Source organism: Ammospiza nelsoni, chromosome 30 (assembly GCF_027579445.1).
Source record: "Ammospiza nelsoni isolate bAmmNel1 chromosome 30, bAmmNel1.pri, whole genome shotgun sequence".
Classification (NCBI taxonomy): domain Eukaryota; kingdom Metazoa; phylum Chordata; class Aves; order Passeriformes; family Passerellidae; genus Ammospiza; species Ammospiza nelsoni.
In genome coordinates this window covers 1848685-1868972 of record NC_080662.1, presented here as the reverse complement: position 1 = coordinate 1868972, position 20288 = coordinate 1848685, and the positions used below count along the sequence as shown (strand labels likewise).

Genomic DNA, 20288 nt, shown 5'->3' with positions numbered 1-20288 from the left:
GCTGAGAGGGTGAACATGCAATGTGATGAAGAAGAGGATGTCAGAAGAGGCAATTTAATATTTCCCTTTGTTATGGAAAACTGGGGGCTTGCCAGGTCATTTCCATTTTATTTCTGTAAGTGACTCTGCTGCACAGTTTTTCCACAATCACAGATAATAATTCCATTAGGAAAGCTGAATCAAAAGGATAGCCTGGGATCAGGTCATTGCCAATAAGAAAGTTAAATGTTTTCATAAAACTAGGGAATGTCTGAGGTTAGTTGGATTGCTAATTTATGCCCAACCTACATTTCAGCTGGAAGTTACAAGCCAAAGAAAGCAGCTGCTTTTGTCATGAACTGTTATCATCCAACACAAACTACCAAACTTTCATTAGTGCACCACCATACATACCACTATTGTCATCAGACTCCTCTTCATCTCTGGACTTCCTCTTAGAGGAGGGTCTGTGCCTGAGTGTGTCTGCTTGGGCTAAGTGCTGAAAGTATCCACTGGATGAAAGTTCACTCTCCTCTTCTTCATCCTCCTCCTCCTCCTCTTCCTCCTCCTCAATCTCAAAGGTAGGCTCTAATTGAGGCATTGGTCGTTCAGAGTCTGAGTCCTCAAATGGTTCATCCAGCACTTCTGTGGTTTCTGAGATTGTTTCAGTGACAACGCTGCTGTTGTGGTGCTTGCGCTTGCGGACCCGCCTCTTCCGATGGAGAATTGGTTTCTGAAAGTGCAAGGTGGGAAAAGAGAAGATATTTTACCATGTGCAGTGGAAATGAAACACCAGATAAATACAGAACATGAACAGCAGAGAGCTCCCTTCTAGAATCCAGAATTCACTAGAAATATTGTCTGGCACCTGCCACTAGTTAGAATTTAAGCAGCTGAAGCTAAGAACCCATCTGTAACAGCTGGAACTTTAAACACAGTACAAAACAGATGTGAATAGGTGCAAAAGAGAGTAGAGAACATTTTAGTGAAGAAAGGATTTGTTTAGACACACTGATAGAATTCACATTTCCACGGTAAGTAATTTCAAAGACTTTACACTCTGACTTCAGTTGTTTAGAGAGCATTTGTGTTTTGCAAGTTTCTTTCAAAACTGTATCTGTTTCTATTCTGCATGACTGAGAAAAATGTCAATAACTAAGTTAGAAAAAAAAATCTAAAGCACAAGATTGAGGCTGGACTCAAAAATCCTCAAACTCCTACCTCTGATTCACCAAAAACCAAGAGTAGAAAGAGCCAGCAGGAAGTACCCTGGAACACTGAACATTGTGTGCTCCCTGTACACTCAATACAGACCTTGTGAACTGAACCAGACAGACAAAACTGACAGGATAACAGCCTAAAAGAACGAGAAATAAGGCACAAACCTTTCGTTTCAATGTTGGCTTGGTGAGAACAGGTGGAGAGCTTGATCTAGGACTCACAGGCTCATCATCTTCCTCTTCACTGCTCTCACTGAAACACCTCAGGAGTCCCCTGTCACCGTCACTGTAGCGCCGGGGTAATCTGTCGCAGTCCTCTGGGAATCTACATTTCAGTGGCTCCGTGTTCTTTTTCAACTGGCCCCTCCACCTCTCCACAGTTTCACTGTGCTGCCGATGGGGAACTGCAGATTTTTCACCTTTGCCATACTGTCCCTGGGAAGCTGCAGATTTTTCATCATCCTCAGCGTAGCGGCCTCTGGAGGCTGGAGATTTCTCCTCACATTCCCCACACCTTCCTTGCAAGGCCACTGACTTCTCCTCACAGTCACTGCACCTGCCTCGTGAGGCTGTTGACTTTTCCTCACACTCACTGCACCTTCCACTGGGAGCTGCTGTTTTTTCCTCCATGGGCAATGCTGGCTCCTTCTCACAAAAGGGCTCGTGAACTTTTTTGCTCTTGCGGTTCCATCGACCTCTTCGTGATGGCTGACTGTTTGCAGGAAGACTATCCAGGGAAAAAATGTGCTTGTTTGGTCGTGTAGAATTGGCTGGAGCAACGATGTCTGGCTTTTTTTCACTCTCTGGTGGTGAGTAAGGCTCTTGCTCTTTCTTCTCCCATGACACGGATTTTACCATCTGATTGAAATAAAAACAAATAGATTTCACCCTTCTGATTTCAGCATAAATGTCTATCATGAATTTGATTCCATAAAAGTGTTTGAGAAAAAAGGCAGAAAAGTTTAACAAAAGTGACTTTTAGAAATCCAGGATTAAAAAAAGATTTGACCTTTAAGAGATTCATGTAGTGCTAATTGCTACTCCTTTCCTCAGAGGTGATAATTTACCTCACTTAGCTTCCCAACAAGTCACTTCAGTGGTGTGTCAGAATGCTGACTTCACCTTGCTACATTCAAACACAATATTTATGCAATTTTCAAGAAAAAAGTGAGAAAAAACTTGAAGCTACTTTTTCATTAAAATGCACCATTAGTTTAATGTAAATACAGTAACAGCAGATAATTTGCCTCTTAGTATTCTACTCAGTGCTCACCACCTGATGCAAGAGTGCCACCCCTTCAAGGATTGCTCTCTAGACTACGCCTTGATGCTTTCTTGAGTTTTATTTTCTAATCTGAAACCATAAAGATACATAAACTGACAATGACTTCACTGCTTTTTATGATTATGACAAAGGCACAGGCTTCACATTTGAAATCTTGTCAGCTCTGCCTCCAAAAGCATTAAGTATAAACCACATGCCACACAGAAATAAGAGATTCACTCTTACACTGGTCTCTGGATCCTTTTCTTTCTGCTTTTGCTGCTCTTCATTTTCCCCATCCTCTGTTTCCTCTTCTTCATCTTCAGAGACAACCGAGTTGGAAACGATGACCGGTGTCCAACGCAGACACTCTGCATCCACATCGATGGGTCGCACGTTGGTTCTGAGCTTTGCCATGTGCTCCTGGATGAGCTTCTCACGACGAATGATCACAAATCTGAACAGCAAGAACAACACTCTGATCAATAACAGGTGACAAACTGTACATTTTGCCATGTGAAACAGATATATTACAGAAAATATATTCAGAGAGAACAGAAACTCATTAAAATGGTAAAATTTGGAGTACCAGTACCATCTACCTACCAGAGAAAGTATTTCACAACTAAGGGAATGTTAAAATCATTTCTAACTACCAGAGAAAGTATCTCACAACTGAGGGAATGTTAAAATTATTTCCACTTCTTGTTAATAGTGAAGCCATTATTCTTCCATGGCTAACATTCAGCTGCAGAGTATCATTTTTATTAAGGACAAGGGTATATGATTTGGGGAATGAGAAATATAAGGTGAAAGCTACTGAAGAGAAATAAAAGAACTGCTCAAGAACAATTGCAGTCACTCTACCATAGTGCATTTTAAGGGTCAGAGAGAAATATCATGGGTTAAAGGTATACTGGGAGATGAGAACATAGAACTATTCTCAAGTTTTCCAAATAAGTTTCAACACAATAGAACTCGCCAAACTGCTATGGTCTGGAACAAGACTAATTCCCAGTATTTCACCTGATTTGTCAGCTGTGCAAGCAGGCTAGCTCTGTTCTATACCAACACACTTCATCTCTCCCAGTGATCTGTTCCACTCCTCAAGCATTCCATGTCAATCCACACAGTTTATGGCATTTTTGAGACATAGGGAAAAGGAGGAAACCAACTGTCTGAAATTAAGGAGCAGATCTGCCTCTAGAGAAGGGAAGTTGCTGTTTTTTCCCCAATTTGTGAATGTATTAAACCGATTTGGCTGAGGGATACAAGAAAACATGACCAAGAAACCAACTTGCTCTCCCTCACAGCAGCAAATCACTCAAAATTCCCCATCTGCAGTGCTGCACAGCTGGACATCTGAACCAGCTTTGCCACTGAATGATTCTTGCATTGCACATGACTACCACAACATCTGGACACTGAAATCTTCAGTAAAACCAAGTTTATTAGATGTGACTTGTCTTCAAACACCATTAAATTCCAATGAAATACACCTGGAGGTAATTGGGGTTCCAATGGGACTCCTGTACTCACTGATCACTGCGGAAGTCGAGCATTCGCAGGTGATGCAGGGTGGAAGTGATGTCTTGGGGGCAGATTCCAGTCAGCTTACTCAACTTCTTGATGCTCAATTGCTTGTCACGTTGATGATAAAGGCACTCCAGTATGACACTTTTCCAATAAGCCATGTATGACAGGCGCCCCAGGTCTGACAGGGGCTTCTCTGGTGATCCTGCCTGACCCTCACGCTTTGACAGCAAATAGCCTAAAAGACACAGAAAAAATTCAAAATATTAGCTTCTGTTTCCACCCTTACTTCTACAAAGTCCTCATAAAATACCTTAGTGTTTCCTACAAGATGTAGATGACATCTTCACATTTAAAATTTTGTCAGCTCTGCCTCCAAAAGCATAAAGTATAAATGACATGCCACACAGAAATAAAAGATTCACTCTTTTATTTGAATTAATTTTATTATTAATATCTGAAGGATATTTCGAGTTGTTGGGCCAATTTTTTATTTTCTTGTTTAAACTCCTGTTATTCAGTGATGGAATTAAGACATTTCTGAACTCTGACTATAGGTAATGCCACGAGATGGCAGCAGGTGTCTACCTAGAAATTACACCAAGCCTGAAGCACAATTGTAATTTCCAACAGCAATTTTGGAAATGACAGAGGAAAAACACACTCTTAAAACTAATATGATTGATAATTTTCTTGAAAATTCTCTACTGTCAAACTTCAGGGCCATGCTGGAGAGTACCAAGCTCTATTTGGAGAGATTTCATTAATTTAAGACTGTGATACATTGCACAGGTTCAATAAAGGCCAAGGTTTACATTCTATCCAGAAAGATGACAAATGAAAAGTGTCTTCTCACTGCTGTTCTACCATAACCTGCATTTGTTCATTTCTCAAGATACATCCTTAAGTTTTTTTCCTTCACCAGTAATTTCAGCAGAACAAAAACTTATCTACAAAAGACATTATTCTGATATAATTCTACAGTAGAGTTTTCCTCTGAACTCCAGAATTTTAATGCCCACAGTGAGGGCTGTATTAAATTGTCCTAGGCATAATAAACAATGTATAGTTACAGGGGAAGCTTCCCATGAAATTACAGAGGTACACAGACAAATCTCAGAATTATTATTCAGAGCTTAAGCATGTCTGGCTTTATTGCTCTCAAAATGAAAATTAAAATGGAAGACAGTTTTGCTTAAGACATTTATTCACCTAATCAAGCTGCTGAAGATTTCCACAGACCATGCAGCCTTACAGCTGGCTTTCTGTAGAAGGAACTACATGCACAAGAAAAGCTTCTGCTATAAAATTCACTATACTGCCACATGCTTTTAGTTTCTACCTTTAGCTGCTTACACAGAAATCACTGGAATTAAGGGAAAAATGATCAATTTGTCTTTAGAGCTGAAGTTCCAACAAAAAGAGAAAATGGTGAAGTTCAGATCATTTTGTGAGCTTTAGAAGCCTTGGTCCTGAGATGTGTTTTATCTTGAAAAATATCTGCTTCTACTGTTAAGTCCTTTAAAATATGAAAAGACAGACTGAAAAAAGTAAAGAAAAAGTTCCTTACTGAAGTCAATTAGGAACCTGCCATAGCCCTTACGCTGGTATTGTGGAAGAATCATGATGCAGGAAACATTGTACTTCTGTTGGCAGTGTTTTTCCTGTTGGAACAAAAAGCATCATATTTAAATAAGAGATCAGTAAGAAACAGTTTAAGTTCCTCTGTAAGAGTGCCTAAGTAGTTCTATATCAAAAAGTGAGATAGGAAGTCACAATCAAAGCTTCTTAGGAATGATAAAGCCAAGGAACGGCTTTGAAGAGACAATATTAAAGCTCTACCATCATTTCAGATAAGAAAAGCAGAAAATTCATTGCAAAAGACTGCAATACTCCAGTGATCCTTTAAATGTTACAAGTATAACATACCAAGATCTAGTCTCATATCTGCTGTTCTGAATACTAAAGAAAAAGCTTCAAATAAAACTATTTTTAAATAATTAAGAATAAAAACCTTAAGAAAAGTTCTATCTGAAATCTTGGCCCTGTTCCCTCAAAAAAAAAAAAAAAAGGCTTCAAATCATTGCAAAGTTGCCAAACTTGTTTGGAAAACAATGTATGTATAGAACAAAAGGTGAGATAAACAGAATTACCAAGCAGTTCTATCTCACAAACAGTACTACACAATCTCCACCAAGAGCAGGAAGTAATTTGAAAAGTTTTTTTAGCCACTAAGCTGCAGTACAAGTTCCTTAGCAAGTATTTGCTATTTAATATCACAGGAAATTTGGGTTTACTAAGTGGTGGTCCCTGAAATAAATAAAACCTGGTTGCAACAGATGTCTGTACCTGTATTACATAATTTATTATATAAAATGCAAGAGGCTAAATTACAATTAAAGAATCCAAAGCAGCTCTGCTCATCACACCAAACAATTTGTACCCAAATGCTTACCTTGGAAAAGTAGCCAACAAGGTGACAGCCCTTAACATCATTCTGTGTCAGCACATAGAAAAGAAATGGCTCCACATCATAATAGAGAGTCTTGTGATCCAAGAAGAGTTTAGCTAGCAAGCACAAATTCTGGCAGTAGATAGTGCTGACATTGCCATCAACCTTAGAGACAGGAGGAAAATTTGCTGTTATTTAAGGACAGGCCTCACTCAAGTACTCCCGTACATCTGAAATGTCCTAACATGAGAGAAGACTTCTCTGTCACAGGTGGCATCTCAAAGGAATTAAAACTTCCACAGAACAGAGGCTGTGACCAAGTCATGTTACACTCAATAGATTAAAATTAATTTTTGTAAAATAAAACTCCCAGATTGTTACAAAGTGAGTCTTATTCTGTGATGAACAATCTATATACAAGGTCAGTTCCTAGTGGCTGCTTGTTTGCTGTTCCTCACTTCTGAACACTCAGGAGTTTCAGTGTTTCAAGGCTGAAGATGTTTACAACTATGAAAAATTCATCAATGATCAGGTGTTGAGGACCCTAATTTATAGATAAGACCTAGCAGCTGCATTTTCTAGCTTACCTCAAAGACTGATATATTATTTTTTCTGTAAATTTCATTGGCTGGAGGATGAAACCACCCACATTTCTTCATATGCTGTTGGAGAATGGTTCTGCTTTTCATGTATTTTAGACAGAATTCACAAAGGTACAACTTCGGTAGCCTGTAAGCAAAAACAAAGAAAGAACAGAGACTGAAACAGAGATTTTTGTATAAATTTCCTCACTCCTGCTGACAAAGAGCTTGATGAAAACAAACCCAATATACACTCACCTTGTGTGTGTACTAATGAGGGCAAAACCACATTACCATAGTAATGACATTTATTCTGTCACAAATACATATTTAATAATGCCTTCAATGCCCTGCATAATTACATTTACATTATTAAGTTATGCCAGAAGAAATGCATTAAAATCCTAGGAACAAAACCAGTAACCCCTCCCAGTTTTGCACTAATGGTGCCAGGATGAATGAGATAAATTGTTCTAAATTGTTCCTATTCTCCTCTTCTTCTCATTGTCACAGACACATCCCAGCTGTCTGTAAATACCCTTGAGTGAGGGTCACATCACCACCTACCCATTTGCCTTTCATGAATTTCCAAGTGAAAGACTTTTAAGATTAAATAAATTAAACTGTTTTACATACTACACTGACATGAACAAGTGGAATTCAAGTATCCCAAAATTCTTGTCCTTTGATTCCATTTATACACTGTAGCTTCAGCAGGAATGTCTGTACAGCTAGAATAATTCCTCATGACAGACCTCATAGCAAAATAAAGAGTTTCACTTAATTTTCTTCCTCTAGCTATAGCCCTTATACGTAATTCCTCTTTCTGAATAAAGTTCAGAGATTGCAGTTTAGACAATTTGCAAAGTTTTTAAGCAAAAGAACAACAAAGCAACTATATGTGCAGCACAGCAGAGAAATATTTCAGACACCAAAATGTAGGAACCACCAGATTTCTATGCCTGGAGCAAAACTTTGCCATGAAGACTGAAGAAGAACAAAGAAGAATCTTACCTTGAGTATTCCTGTGGATATGGGGAGGAGTACCAGGTCTGGATTTCGTATTTGCCAAATTCTATAACAGAAGGGCAGCGGACTTGTGGATCAGGAGGCCCAGTCACCCCTACTTTCTATGCAAGGGGAAAAAAACCCTTGTTTTTTTTTCATGAATTTCCAAGTGAAAGACTTTTATGATTAAATAAATTAAAACATTTTTATCTAGACAGTCCATCCTGCTTGAACTCACTGGTAATTAGGAAGATGCAGATGTTGCTCTCTGACACTAAAAACCAATCACACTTCAAGCAACCATTTGATTCATAAAAAGAAGGAATTAATAAACATTATCATACCGTGTATCTCCATTACCATTCACAGTGTTGCATGTCATACTTTTAAATAGAAATTAATAGAAATGAAGTTTAATACAATCTTTTTTGAGTCTTGTAATTTTCTTACTTGTTATTTCAATAGTGAAGAACAGAAATATAAATTGTTTCTGAGGTTAAAAACTAGAATATGAAAGTATTTAATATCACACACTGGTGTTTCCCAGCTCTGAGACTAGATGGATTACTGTGAATGGAGCAGTTACAAACCAACACTCAGGATGCAACATCTCCTTATCATCACAAATGCTGAAGAATTCAAGAAAAACCTCATATTTATTAGAAGAAAAAAATAGAAAATATAGTATTTTAGACTACTTGTTTACTTACAACCTTTATTTTCCCTGTCCCTCTGATAGTAACTGTGTATTTCACAGCAACTAAAAATAAGGATGCTAAATGCTCTTCTTTCAAAGAAAACAAATGCTTTCTCAACTCATGAAGATTTTATCTCAAAAGACAGTCACTCACAGAATGACAGAAATCCAAGTATTAGAATATTATAACATAAATCACCTGGACTGCTGCTACTAACAAACGAGAACACTTCATGCAGGAGGGCAGCAACTAATGTGAAGAGTAGTGAAAATTTCATTTTACCTGCAGTGCTTGTTCCTGAATATCTCGAAACAGCTCCATGTCCTTTTCATTCAAGACATCCTGGCCTCCAAAAAAACGCTCCTCAGTTTCTTGTTTTCCATCCCAGCCATCCTGATTGTCTGGAAATGAAAGAGAAAATTGTCTTCACACACGTTGACAAAAAAGTATTTGCTTTTAGTGCAGTGACAAACTGGCAGCATTCACACACTGGGCCAGGGTTTTTGATGGGATTTTCTATTCAGATTTGGGACCACAAAGAAAGAAGGTTCTAGATTGGGACCATGGAAGTTGTACTGTCCTACATTTAAGCAGGTCCAAATGTCACCACTGAGAAATTCATAGTAAATGAAGGCATAAATGGTTTGCCACTAAGCCTGTTTTTCACAAACAAGGATCACAACTACTTAAAACCAAAAACAGGACACCTGCATTCATCACCTTAGAAATATCCCTTCAACAAAAACAAACAAACAAACCTAAACAAAAAACCCAACAAAACCCTCCAGACACTTCACCTCACTCCCAAAGCATTAAGTCACATTGCTGTTCCTCCAGCACCAGCCAGGTTAATGCAGGTAACTATTCTAAAGCTTAAATATGGAATTTTATTGTGGAATATTTCCCAATGCCTGCTTAGGAACAATTCAGGACCATCCAACAAAACTGTAAATATCTGAATACAGAAATTAAATAAAGGTCCAGGCACAGATAATATCTTAAGCTAGAAAAGCAAAACACAACCCAAGGAAAGCAGAACTGCATTCCAAAGGGAAAGGACAGTTTTCAGCAAGAAGATGCCAAGCTTCACAACAGGCTCCTCTATGGCTGAGAAAATTAAGGAACATTTGCACACATCCATAGATTGGAAACTCCTGGGTCTGTCAGACTGGTTTTAGTTATCTATTTTCCATTTCACACTTCTACTTTGCTGCTCTTAATTTTTATGAACCACTGCCTAAGTTATTTCTTTCAAATGTGACATTATTTAGCCCATTTCCTAGGCTGTCTGCAAACGCCTCCTCACCAATGGGATTCTACCTCACTGGAATCATTTTGTAACCTTGCCATCACATATAAAGAGGCTAAGATCTCTAAGATCACTTCCTTTTTCCAGCTCATATTTTACCTCAATGCACCAAAGGTAAATGCATTCCAGTGTTAACCTTCAGCTCAAACTTTCCAGCCTCAGTTCAACACCCTAGCCTTGGAACTTTTGCTTGGTATACAGGATACTTACATTGGCAGGGTGAAAAATCTTTACCTGTGGGCCACTCTGAAGTGCTGGATTTCCTGGTACCCTTTTTCCTGATCCTGTACTGCTGAGAATAATCAACCACTTCTCCTCGAGCTTTTCGCCCGTCGGGGGAAGGAGTGAAGAATTTAGTAAGACCATCTATAAGCCCTTTGGTTTTCTTGTTAAACTTCAAGGTGTTGCTGCCATCTCTGCAGAAGTCCAGGACATCTGTCTGTTCCAGGAATGCTCCTTCTGATGATGCTGACTGGTTGGACAGAGCCATTTTACGCTTCCGACCCCGACCGGGACCGGTGCGAACTTTGCTGAAAGGACCTTTTGATCTAAAGGACAAAAAGGGGAAAAATACACTAAAAAATATGGTAAGGTGGCCAACCATCTTCTCCATTTATTTATCAACCACACAGAATGTGAGATGAAGTATTTAATAATATGGGAGTCATCAAGAGTCTGTGTACCAGGATTTAAACATCTCAGGAGAAGGTGTTGTACTATTTTTCTTTACACTGAACATTATGTCAAAATAATTTGGGTATAAACAATAGATTTTCACCAAATTTAACACACTAGATTTTAAAATCAGTAACCAGAATAAATAAATTGCACAGAAGGCTTCAATTTATACAATATTTAAACATTTACGCTTGTCATTTGCCATAGATTTTTTACTGATAGGAAATTGTTGTAAAAATACCACAGAAAGTTAAAACACAAAGGATGTGCCTATTGTCTAAGAGCCTACACCACTGATGGTCACCTTAGCTGAAAACAGCATTGCTCTCCAAGCAGCTGTAATTTAAAACTCTAAAACTTTAAAACTCTATTGAAATGGAAGGCATCCAGCAAAAGAGATTACACGAATAGCAAAATTTGTCTGTGACTATAAGGAATAATTCAAAAAGAAATAGTAAATTACTACAAAGAGTAAAAAAATCTTGGCGAAAAGAAGCACTAAGGTTACTTCTAGTCTTTCACAGCCCTTCTCAGAAAATCTGTCATGAACAGCTCTTAATTGTGAAAGAAAACTTCTCACAAAGTAGAATAGAGACTTTAGAAATACCCCCTGTCCTACAGAATTTCACATCTTACTCTTCCTTGCAGAGACTTACGTTGTGTTTTGATTCTTTAACCTGTTTTTGGGACGTCCTATTGGGTTAGCATAGCGCCTTTTGATCTGTGCTGCCTTCTTCTGTAAAAGTTTTCTTCCTTTCTTCCGTGGTCGACATATTTGACATATCCACATACCTGTAAGACACAAGTCTCCATCACTGAATGCAAAAGTGATCTCTAAAGGACAAAAGGGAGAAATACAACCCAGAGACCTTCTGAGATTAAGGGTAGGAACTTCACCAAAGGCACTGATTATCATTTATATGTGTAAGAAAAATTATGGATGTGCTTCAACAATCTAAACTCAAGCCCTGTTAACATTTCCAAGACCCCAAAGAGTTCCAAACACAAAGGAAGCCTCCTTAATTGGCAGCACATCATCAGAAAACCATAATGAAATGGTTAATTATCCCATTATCTGCTTATAATTATACTTCTCCCAACTATCTTATATACAGAAGTTTTCTTCTAACTGCCAAGGAAGAATCTTCCATGGATAATCTGACTGGAAAGAGAAATTCATTTATCCAGAATATTCTAGTGCCCAAATGGATATCACCTCAAAAACATAGGAGCCATCTCCTTCTTTTGTACAAGGCTATTCATGCAAATGAAAGCTGATCATCTTAACCTGTAGGGATCACTTCTTTTCCTTCAAAGCTCAAGAATTATTTTTAAAATCCTTCACAGAGAGCAATGCGCAGGAAACAGGAGATAGTGAAAAAACCTGGATTGAAGTTCTAATACCTGAAAGGTAATTCCACACAAAAATGAGCTAAATGTAGTTAAGAGGACCAAATAAGTGGAAGCACTGCCTGCCTACTCATCTCTTCCAACACCATTTTAAATTAGCATTTTCACCACAAAGTCCTCACCTTTCGGCATCCTGGTAAGAGGAGGATCACAGCATTCCATGTGAAAGCCACGGTCACAGGAGTCACAAAATAGCATGTTATCCTGTTGGAGACATAATCTCTCTTAATATGTGCATCAGCATCAAGCCCTTCATTAATTTGCCACCATTTCAGAGAACAGGCACATAATTTTCAACTACAATTCAAGGTATTTCACAGGTCTCAGAAAGAGTAAAATGAAAGTTGCAGATATTTGCCTCTAATATAATTTTATTGTGTAGTTTAACATAACAGCTACAAAATCTGGTATCCACTTCACTGAATCCATATTTCACTGTACTCACAGCATTTTTTCCTTGGTCTCTACAGGAACTGCAGGTTTTGCACTCGATGCATTGCCACCGCAAGGCTTTCACTCGCACGGTCAGCTCTGGAGAGAACTTCAAACAGGACGGATGACCTGAGAAAAAAGGGAAAATATTACTGCTAAAATCATTATATTTCTGTTAATGGCCATAGATAGCTCATGTAGAGATTCCTTAATCAATTAGCAGAATTTTGGCCACCCAGATACTCCTGTTTTTAGGTGTTTCTATTCTTACCTACTTATAACACAAACCTAGATAACAAACAGCCCACACACAAAAAGAACCCAAAGATAATTCTTTACAACTGAATTGAGAAACATGGTGAAACCAGTTTTCATTGCCATATTAAAAACTTCCAGGAGCCAAATGAGTTATTTGTGCTAGGTTAACTTAGCTGCCTCCTCTTTGGAATCCTAAGATTCAGCTGAACTACACCTGTATTGTATGCCATAGAAACATATTTCTCACACAGCAGGAGTGACTACACCAGATTTTCTATCTTAAATGGCAAAATTCTTACTAGATGCACACTCCCTCTGTGCATTTTTCTGTCTCAAGGGAATGGGATAAAACCAGCAGGCCTGTGAATGGTCACCTACCACTGTTGCCACAGTCAGCACAAGAGATGAGCTCCTCAGGTTTCTTCTCCCGATTCTGCTCTTTTGTACCAAGGCAGAAACTGCAAATTGGGATTGGTTCAGCAACCGGCTGGGAGGAAAACAGACAGAGCACTGGGTAACTCCAGGGAGCAAAATGAAATACACAAAATGGCACAGACATTTAGAAATCACATAAATATGATGTCATACACATCATGTCTCAAAGATATTATCTGGTTTTCATATTCTATACAGCACTAACTGAATAGAAGTTAGTACTCCAAAGTACAAAACTGTGCAACTGTTAACACTGTTATGAAAAACTAAAATAAAATCTTCCTGCAGAAAATTGTTCTTTTTCTGTTCACGACTGCACTCGGGTGCCTCCAGCCAGTATCAGATTTACTGGGGGAAAAACCCTTGTGTATGGGTCAAACCCTTGTGTATGGAGGGTCAGTCAGTGCTTCCATCTCTTTGGAATCAAGATTTCAGAATTACTTTTAACTTCTACCTTTGGAAAGCAAAGCTCTAACACTCATGCAATTTTTCAGGGGAAAAATAAAATTATTTCACATATCCTCTTCAGGAAGTGTATGAGCAATTTATTTCATCAAAGAGAGTTCTATAGACAGTCAATAGCCTGAGACAGTAGTTCTTTTTTTAGCCAGTATTTGTGCATACTCTGTTCATCCCCACAGTTTTTCAAGTTTGGATGCCCACATGTAACACTGCTTAGGTTTGGAAGAACCAGATCAAAGATCATCCTTCACAGCTGCTACCAGCCAGTATCAGATTTACTGGGGGAAAAACCCTTGTGTATGGGTCAGTCAGTGCTTCCATTTCTTGCAATCAAGATTTCAGAATTACTTTTAACTTCTACCTTTAGAAAGGAAAGCTCTACCACTCATGCAATTTTTCAGGGGAAAAATGAAATTATTTCACATATCCTCTTCAGGAAGTGCATGAGCAATTTATTTAATCAAAGAGAGTTTTATAGACAGCCAATAGCCTAAAATAGTTCTTTTTTTAGCCAGTATTTGTGCACACTCTGTTCATCCCCACAGTTTTTCAAGTTTGGATGCCCACATGTAACACTGTCTAGGTTTGGATCATCCTTTACACCTTCAAAGTTTCCTGTGCTTGCCACCCTGGCAAGCTGCAAGCAAACACTTTACCACAATTAAAAAAAACCCCAAACATCTACAGTTCAGGGGAAGTCTCTACTAAAATTCAGAATGTTTTAGATTAACTAATTAAATTAGAACAATTTTGAAGGTGGAGATCAGGCCACTCTTCCAAAGCTTCTGTGTTATGCTAAGTATGGAGAGATTTCTCTGCTGCTGTGTTTGCTCAGCAAAGAACATCCCGGCAAGGGAAAAATGCAAGCACACAATGAAAGATCAGTGAAAACAAGACTGCAAACAGGCAGCTCAGTTTCATCCTGCACATTTTTGGCACACATTCAACTCCTTCTGCTGTTCTGCTTGCAAGCACATCTATCTGTGTGATGTCACCAGATTCAGGGAGGGAGGCAGCCAGAACAAATTGCACTGACAGTGTCTTACAGCCTGCCAGCCCCTCTGCACATGCTGCTACCATACAAAGGGTTCCCAGAAACCAAATGTGCCTTCAAGATTCTCAGATTCTCTGTGTGATCTCCTAAAGGAGAAATGCTTAAGGAAAAATGCGTGTGTAGTTATTTTATAATCTCATTTTTGGCGAACCAATCTGCTTTGTAGTCTTAATTTAGGAAAAGTGAGGTTAAAACTCACAATCAATCTGCAGCCACAATGTCACAATTGCCAGAAGTATCAGGGAAGGTTATTCAACAATTCCCAGTTGACATTCTGTGAAGTTTTTACCATGTGCATATCTGATAGTAAGATCATTTCTTTAGTTTGAATGTCAGCCCCAGATACTATTTACATTATTTTTTGCATTGATTTCCAGATATCAATAATCACTGCAGAAAATTCAGCCTCTCTGTATGTTGTTACCATACAAAGGAGTTCCAGAAACCAAATGTGCCTTCAAGATTCTCAGATTCTCTGTGTGATCTCCTAAAGGAGAAATGCTTAAGGAAAAATGCGTGTGTAGTTATTTTATAATCTCTTTTTTGGCGAACCAATCTGCTTTGTAGTCTTAATTTAGGAAAAGTGAGGTTAAAACTCACAATCCAATCTGCAGCCACAATGTCACAATTGCCAGAAGTATCAGGGAAGGTTATTCAACAATTTCCAGTTGACATTCTGTGAAGTTTTTACCATGTGCATATCTGATAGTAAAAGAATTTCTTTAGTTTGAATGTCAGTCCCAGATACTATTTATATTATTTTTTCCATTGATTTCCAGATATCAATAATCACTGCAGAAAATTCAGCCTCTCTGTATGTTGTTACCATACAAAGGAGTTCCAGAAACCAAATGTGCCTTCAAGATTCTCAGACTGTGTGATCTCCCTAAAGGCAATACAGAGAAGTGCTTAAGGAAAAATGAGTGTGTAGTGATTTTACAATCTCATTTTTGGTGAACCCAATCTGCTTTGTAGTCTTAATTTAGGAAAAGCATCAAAAATCACAATCAAATCTGTAGCCACGATGTCACAATTGCCAGAAGTATCAGGGAAGGTTATTCAACAATTTCCAGTTAACATTCTGTGAAGTTTTTACCATGTGCATATCTGATAGTAAGAGAATTTCTTTAGTTTGAAGTCAGCCACAGATATTATTCACATTATTTTTTTTGCATTGATTTCCAGATATCAATAATCACTGCAGAAAATTCAGCCAATGTTAAATTGTTAAATAACCTTGCCAGTAATGTTAAATCACTTTACTTCACTAATATTCTAATGCCATCTGAGCCTCACTATTCACCAGGACCATCTTTGTCCCATCTTCACATATATAATTCTGGTAGTCATTGTGGTTGGAATAAAATTTAAATCAGCATAAAAGAAACACAAACACTCACACCAAGCTTTGTTTTTTGCTTTGCTCTTTAAGATCCCCTGAATGTGAGCAATGGTAGATGGTTTCTGAGAATTCACACCAGATAATGCTTTTTTGTGTGTCTGTTTTTAAGCAAGTGACAAATCATTACTCCTCATTTCAAACAGCCCATTCTGTTGCAAAGGTTTTCCTCAAAAGCTGTAGCTCCTGGCAAGAGCAGATGAACCAGAAAAGACAGAGGGAAAGTACAACTTATACCACAGGGAAAAAATGATTTTAAACATGAGGAAACGTGTTTCAGTGAGCACAGCATCACAAAGCCTGGATTCCATAGTTTTGGATCAGTGGCTGGAGAGGAAAATGCTTCAGTTCCATAAAATCAGAACCAATAAACTTCATATTGTCATAGTAATTTTACAATAAACTTCATATTGTCATAGTAATTTTACAATAAACTTCATATTGGCAAAGTAATTTTACAAATTGTGCAGGCTTTTTTGCTGTATATAGAGAAAACTGCAGAATTTAAATACTATTAAATAATATCAACTTGTAACAGCAATGGTTGGTAACTAACCCTTCTTCTATAGAAGTTACCAAATCACAACTCTTAATAGAGACTGTACAGTGAAGGAAAACAATAAAGCAACCCCTTAAAATACTGGTTTTACTCAAGGAAACAGTGCTAAATGTATTTTAATCCACCCAAGAAAAGCTATTACCATAACACAAACATGTATGTTTGTGTAAATGGATATTGTGTCCAATTCACTTGTAAGGAAGAAGTGTATTTATATGGCAGAATGATGGCCTAAAACATGAGATTACATTAAAAGAAATGTAAGAGTAATTTAAATAGAAAAATTAAAGAACATTTAAAATGCTGCTGTTTGAAGGACTAACACAACTCTGAGAAAATCTGAAATGCTGCTACAAGAGTCAAGTGCAAAGGCCAATAGCTTGGATATGAATATATAATATTAATTATATACTGGCTGAATTTTCTGCAGTGATATTGATAATTGGAAATCAATGCAAAAATTAATGTGAATAGTATCTGGGGCTGACTTCAAACTAAAGAAATTATTTTACTATCAGATATGCACATGGTAAAATCTTCCCAGAATGTCAACTGGAAATGCTTAGTCAGTCAGTTGTTAAATAACCTTCCCAGAACTAACAAGTTCTCTAATCAGAGGATTAAAAGCACTCCAGATTTGTTAGTCACAATCACAATCACATGCCAAGACTTCCTGACTGCAAACTCAGGGCACTGAGGGAGGAGAGGCTCAGATTTCCTTCTCTGCACCATAAAGAAACTCCCTTCACTGGACACTGATTCAGGAGTTCAAACTACTGAGGTTTTCTTTACCCAAAGTTATGTCCTGCAAGCTCTCACCTACAGCTTCATCATTTTTGAGAAAATATAGGATGCTGTCTTGGGAGTCACAGATTATGATATTACTCTATTTTAGATGAAAAAATACTTCTAAGAAGTCACAGATTTCCACAGCTGCAAAAGAAAAACACACCACTGGAATCAAGAGCAAGCTGAAATCTTAATTCCTCTCACTGTGCAAAAAAACCTTGCATTTACAATTCTTAGATGGTCACAAAAAATAAGGAACTTCAACACTGACTTTGATTTCTAGAAATAACAATAAGTTATATATAATAAGAAGAAATAATAATAAGTTACTTTGGGGATGAGATTTTTGTTGAAACCTAAGTGATGTCTGTGCATAAAGGTAATTATTCTATCTTTAAATACTTTACACTGCTTTACTTCAAGATTAGCAGCATCCCTGAAAGAATGGAAAATACTTCAGTTAGAAAATGCCAATAAGTATTTAACAGAATGCAGGGCCCCCATAAAGCTGATATCAGAGGACACAAAAGGAACTGTCAGTGAGTGTTGGATGCACATTAAAGATTTCCACCTGATTCAAGGCTGCTACTTGTGGTTTACTCAGGACACCCACACAAGCTCAACCCTGACACCAAATCCTACTCAGGTTTTTAAACTTTACCTCCTTGAGCACAAAATGGAGAGAACACTGTTAAAAAGATTTCCTCCACAGTAGCACCCATTGACACAGACAATTAACATCTGGTGTCTTCCCAAAGTGACAAACTTGAAATTATCATTAGCATAACATCCATTGTCCACGGCAATAATATTTAGGATTTCCTTAGATTTGCAAAAACACTCCAAGCTACTTCACCTGTTCATTAATCGAGTGAATAAAGTTCCAAGTCATTTTTTAACCCTTGGGTTTCCAGAGTGACACAGTGTACAGATGGTGGCCATCTGTTATCAACAACAAGGTTTTTTCAGACAGAACTACAGAATTCTCTGCTCAGAACCAGCTGGGAGAGAAAATCCTAATCCTCCTCCAGCTGAGAGCCCAAGCTTGAGCAGTGCCCTTGCAGAGATGGGTGAGCTCTCCATGTGTAATTACATTTATGTACTCCACCCCTCATAAATCAACCCAAAAATAACCTCTTTACAGTAACTGGGAAGTTATTTCATTTAAGACAAGGAATTAACAATTACTAACTTTACAGTAGTTGGGCAGTTGTTTCATTTAAGACAAGGAATTAACAATTACTAACTTTACAGTAGTTGGGCAGTTGTTTCATTTAAGACAAGGAATTGACAATTACTAACTTTAAACAGGCACAATACAGAAATAGTTATTGGATGCTTAAAGGCCTTCTAAGCAATTATGATGCCCTCACATAGGAAGTTTCTAAAAAGATCCAAGAAGTTTGGATTCATGTGAGTTTATGAGTGCACATTGGGATTTAGAACTACTATTGGGAGGAAGGAAGGCCTGCATGTAAAATAATTCACAGTTAAACTGATTTATAAGCACCAAAATATATAAATAGCAACACAAAACTAGCAAATAGACAAACAGACACACCACAAAGAACATGCAAAAGAGCAGCACAGAGAATCTGATTTAAATATCACTCCTACTTTTCAGCCACAGAAGTTCCTCTCATGTTATTTTTTTTTAGAAAGAACTTCCAGAATTTTGGTTTAAACTCTCACCTGTACTGCAGGATAATACAAAGATCTTGACTATTGTCAGTTTTAACTGACATGAAAGACAATTTCAAGGACAGTGTAAATGGATATCAAATACACCACCTGTATTTTCCTTCTAATTGAGGAATAAACAGTCCTGCTGTTGTCCTGAGATCAAATTTCAGATACTTTGGGAACTTCTAACACATAGAGCAATTATTTCCATTTCTCCTTCAGTTAGCTGATATTTTATTGCTGGTTTTTTTAATAATCATGTTTTTACAAAGATTTTTTCCGTAACAACAACAAAATAAAAGCAGAGCAAGCTATCTTTAAGGCATCCATCCTTAAGCTGTAGTAACTTGCAGGTCTTAAGTTCCTCATGATGGTGTAGCAGGAAAGAGCTCCTTGCTCTTCAACAATATTAAATATTATTGTGTTGTAGAAGTCTCTCAAAGTAATTATTGCATTGTAGTAATATTATATTAACTTTTAAACATTTGTCCTGGGTTTGGCTGAGATGCTGCTAATTCTTCTCCTAGGAGCTGAGTGTTGTAGGATGAGAATCCTCTGGATAATTTACTGATGTTTCAGCTGTTGCCAAGCAGGGTTTACACCAAAATTAAGGATTTTTTAGCTTCCCACCCCACTGCAATGAGCAGGACAGGATGCTGGGGTGGGACACAGCTGACCCAGCCTATCCAAAGGCTGATATCCTAATCCATATTTTGTCATGCTGTCAGGCCATCACTTGGCAGGTGGGAGGTTGAAATTTTTGTCCATTTTACTCCCAAGGCTCTTCTAAGAATCGAGGGAAACCTTGTCACAATATTCCCTGAATCTGTGCTGAGTATATTCCATTGAAGAGAAAAAATCCCTCAGCACTCTCAAGAACCCACAAAAACCAAGAAAATCGCTACAGTACAATCTGTCATCTCCACCTGCAAAACTGAGATTTAACAGAAAGCAGCAGAATTAATTCATGCTGGCAGAACCTACAAATTTTAACATTTCATCTTCAAAATTACTTCAGACTGCTATGAAACTCTGCCTGAATTACCCAGAGATGGTAAATGAAGAGCAGACACCTAGAGTTAAAC

At 37.8% G+C, this 20288-nt stretch overlaps 1 protein-coding gene across 3 annotated transcripts in view; it reads right to left on the bottom strand.

Annotated features, from left to right (window-relative positions):
- The window catches only part of KAT6A (lysine acetyltransferase 6A), a 31550-nt gene that overhangs the window by 5326 nt on the left and 5936 nt on the right, over positions 1-20288 (bottom strand). For 2 of the 3 annotated variants that reach the window (XM_059490975.1, XM_059490976.1), the window contains exons 4-17: positions 13201-13309; positions 12578-12693; positions 12255-12336; positions 11379-11514; positions 10279-10592; positions 9018-9136; positions 8044-8159; positions 7036-7177; positions 6452-6613; positions 5567-5660; positions 4003-4234; positions 2710-2920; positions 1365-2057; positions 394-712 (exon numbers count right to left, since the gene is read on the bottom strand). In XM_059490975.1, coding sequence (XP_059346958.1) covers positions 394-712; positions 1365-2057; positions 2710-2920; positions 4003-4234; positions 5567-5660; positions 6452-6613; positions 7036-7177; positions 8044-8159; positions 9018-9136; positions 10279-10592; positions 11379-11514; positions 12255-12336; positions 12578-12693; positions 13201-13309 — 2845 coding nt within the window. Of the gene's footprint in view, positions 1-393; positions 713-1364; positions 2058-2709; positions 2921-4002; positions 4235-5566; positions 5661-6451; positions 6614-7035; positions 7178-8043; positions 8160-9017; positions 9137-10278; positions 10593-11378; positions 11515-11938; positions 12083-12254; positions 12337-12577; positions 12694-13200; positions 13310-20288 lie in introns of those variants that run through there. The other variant, XM_059490977.1, reaches the window with a different exon arrangement.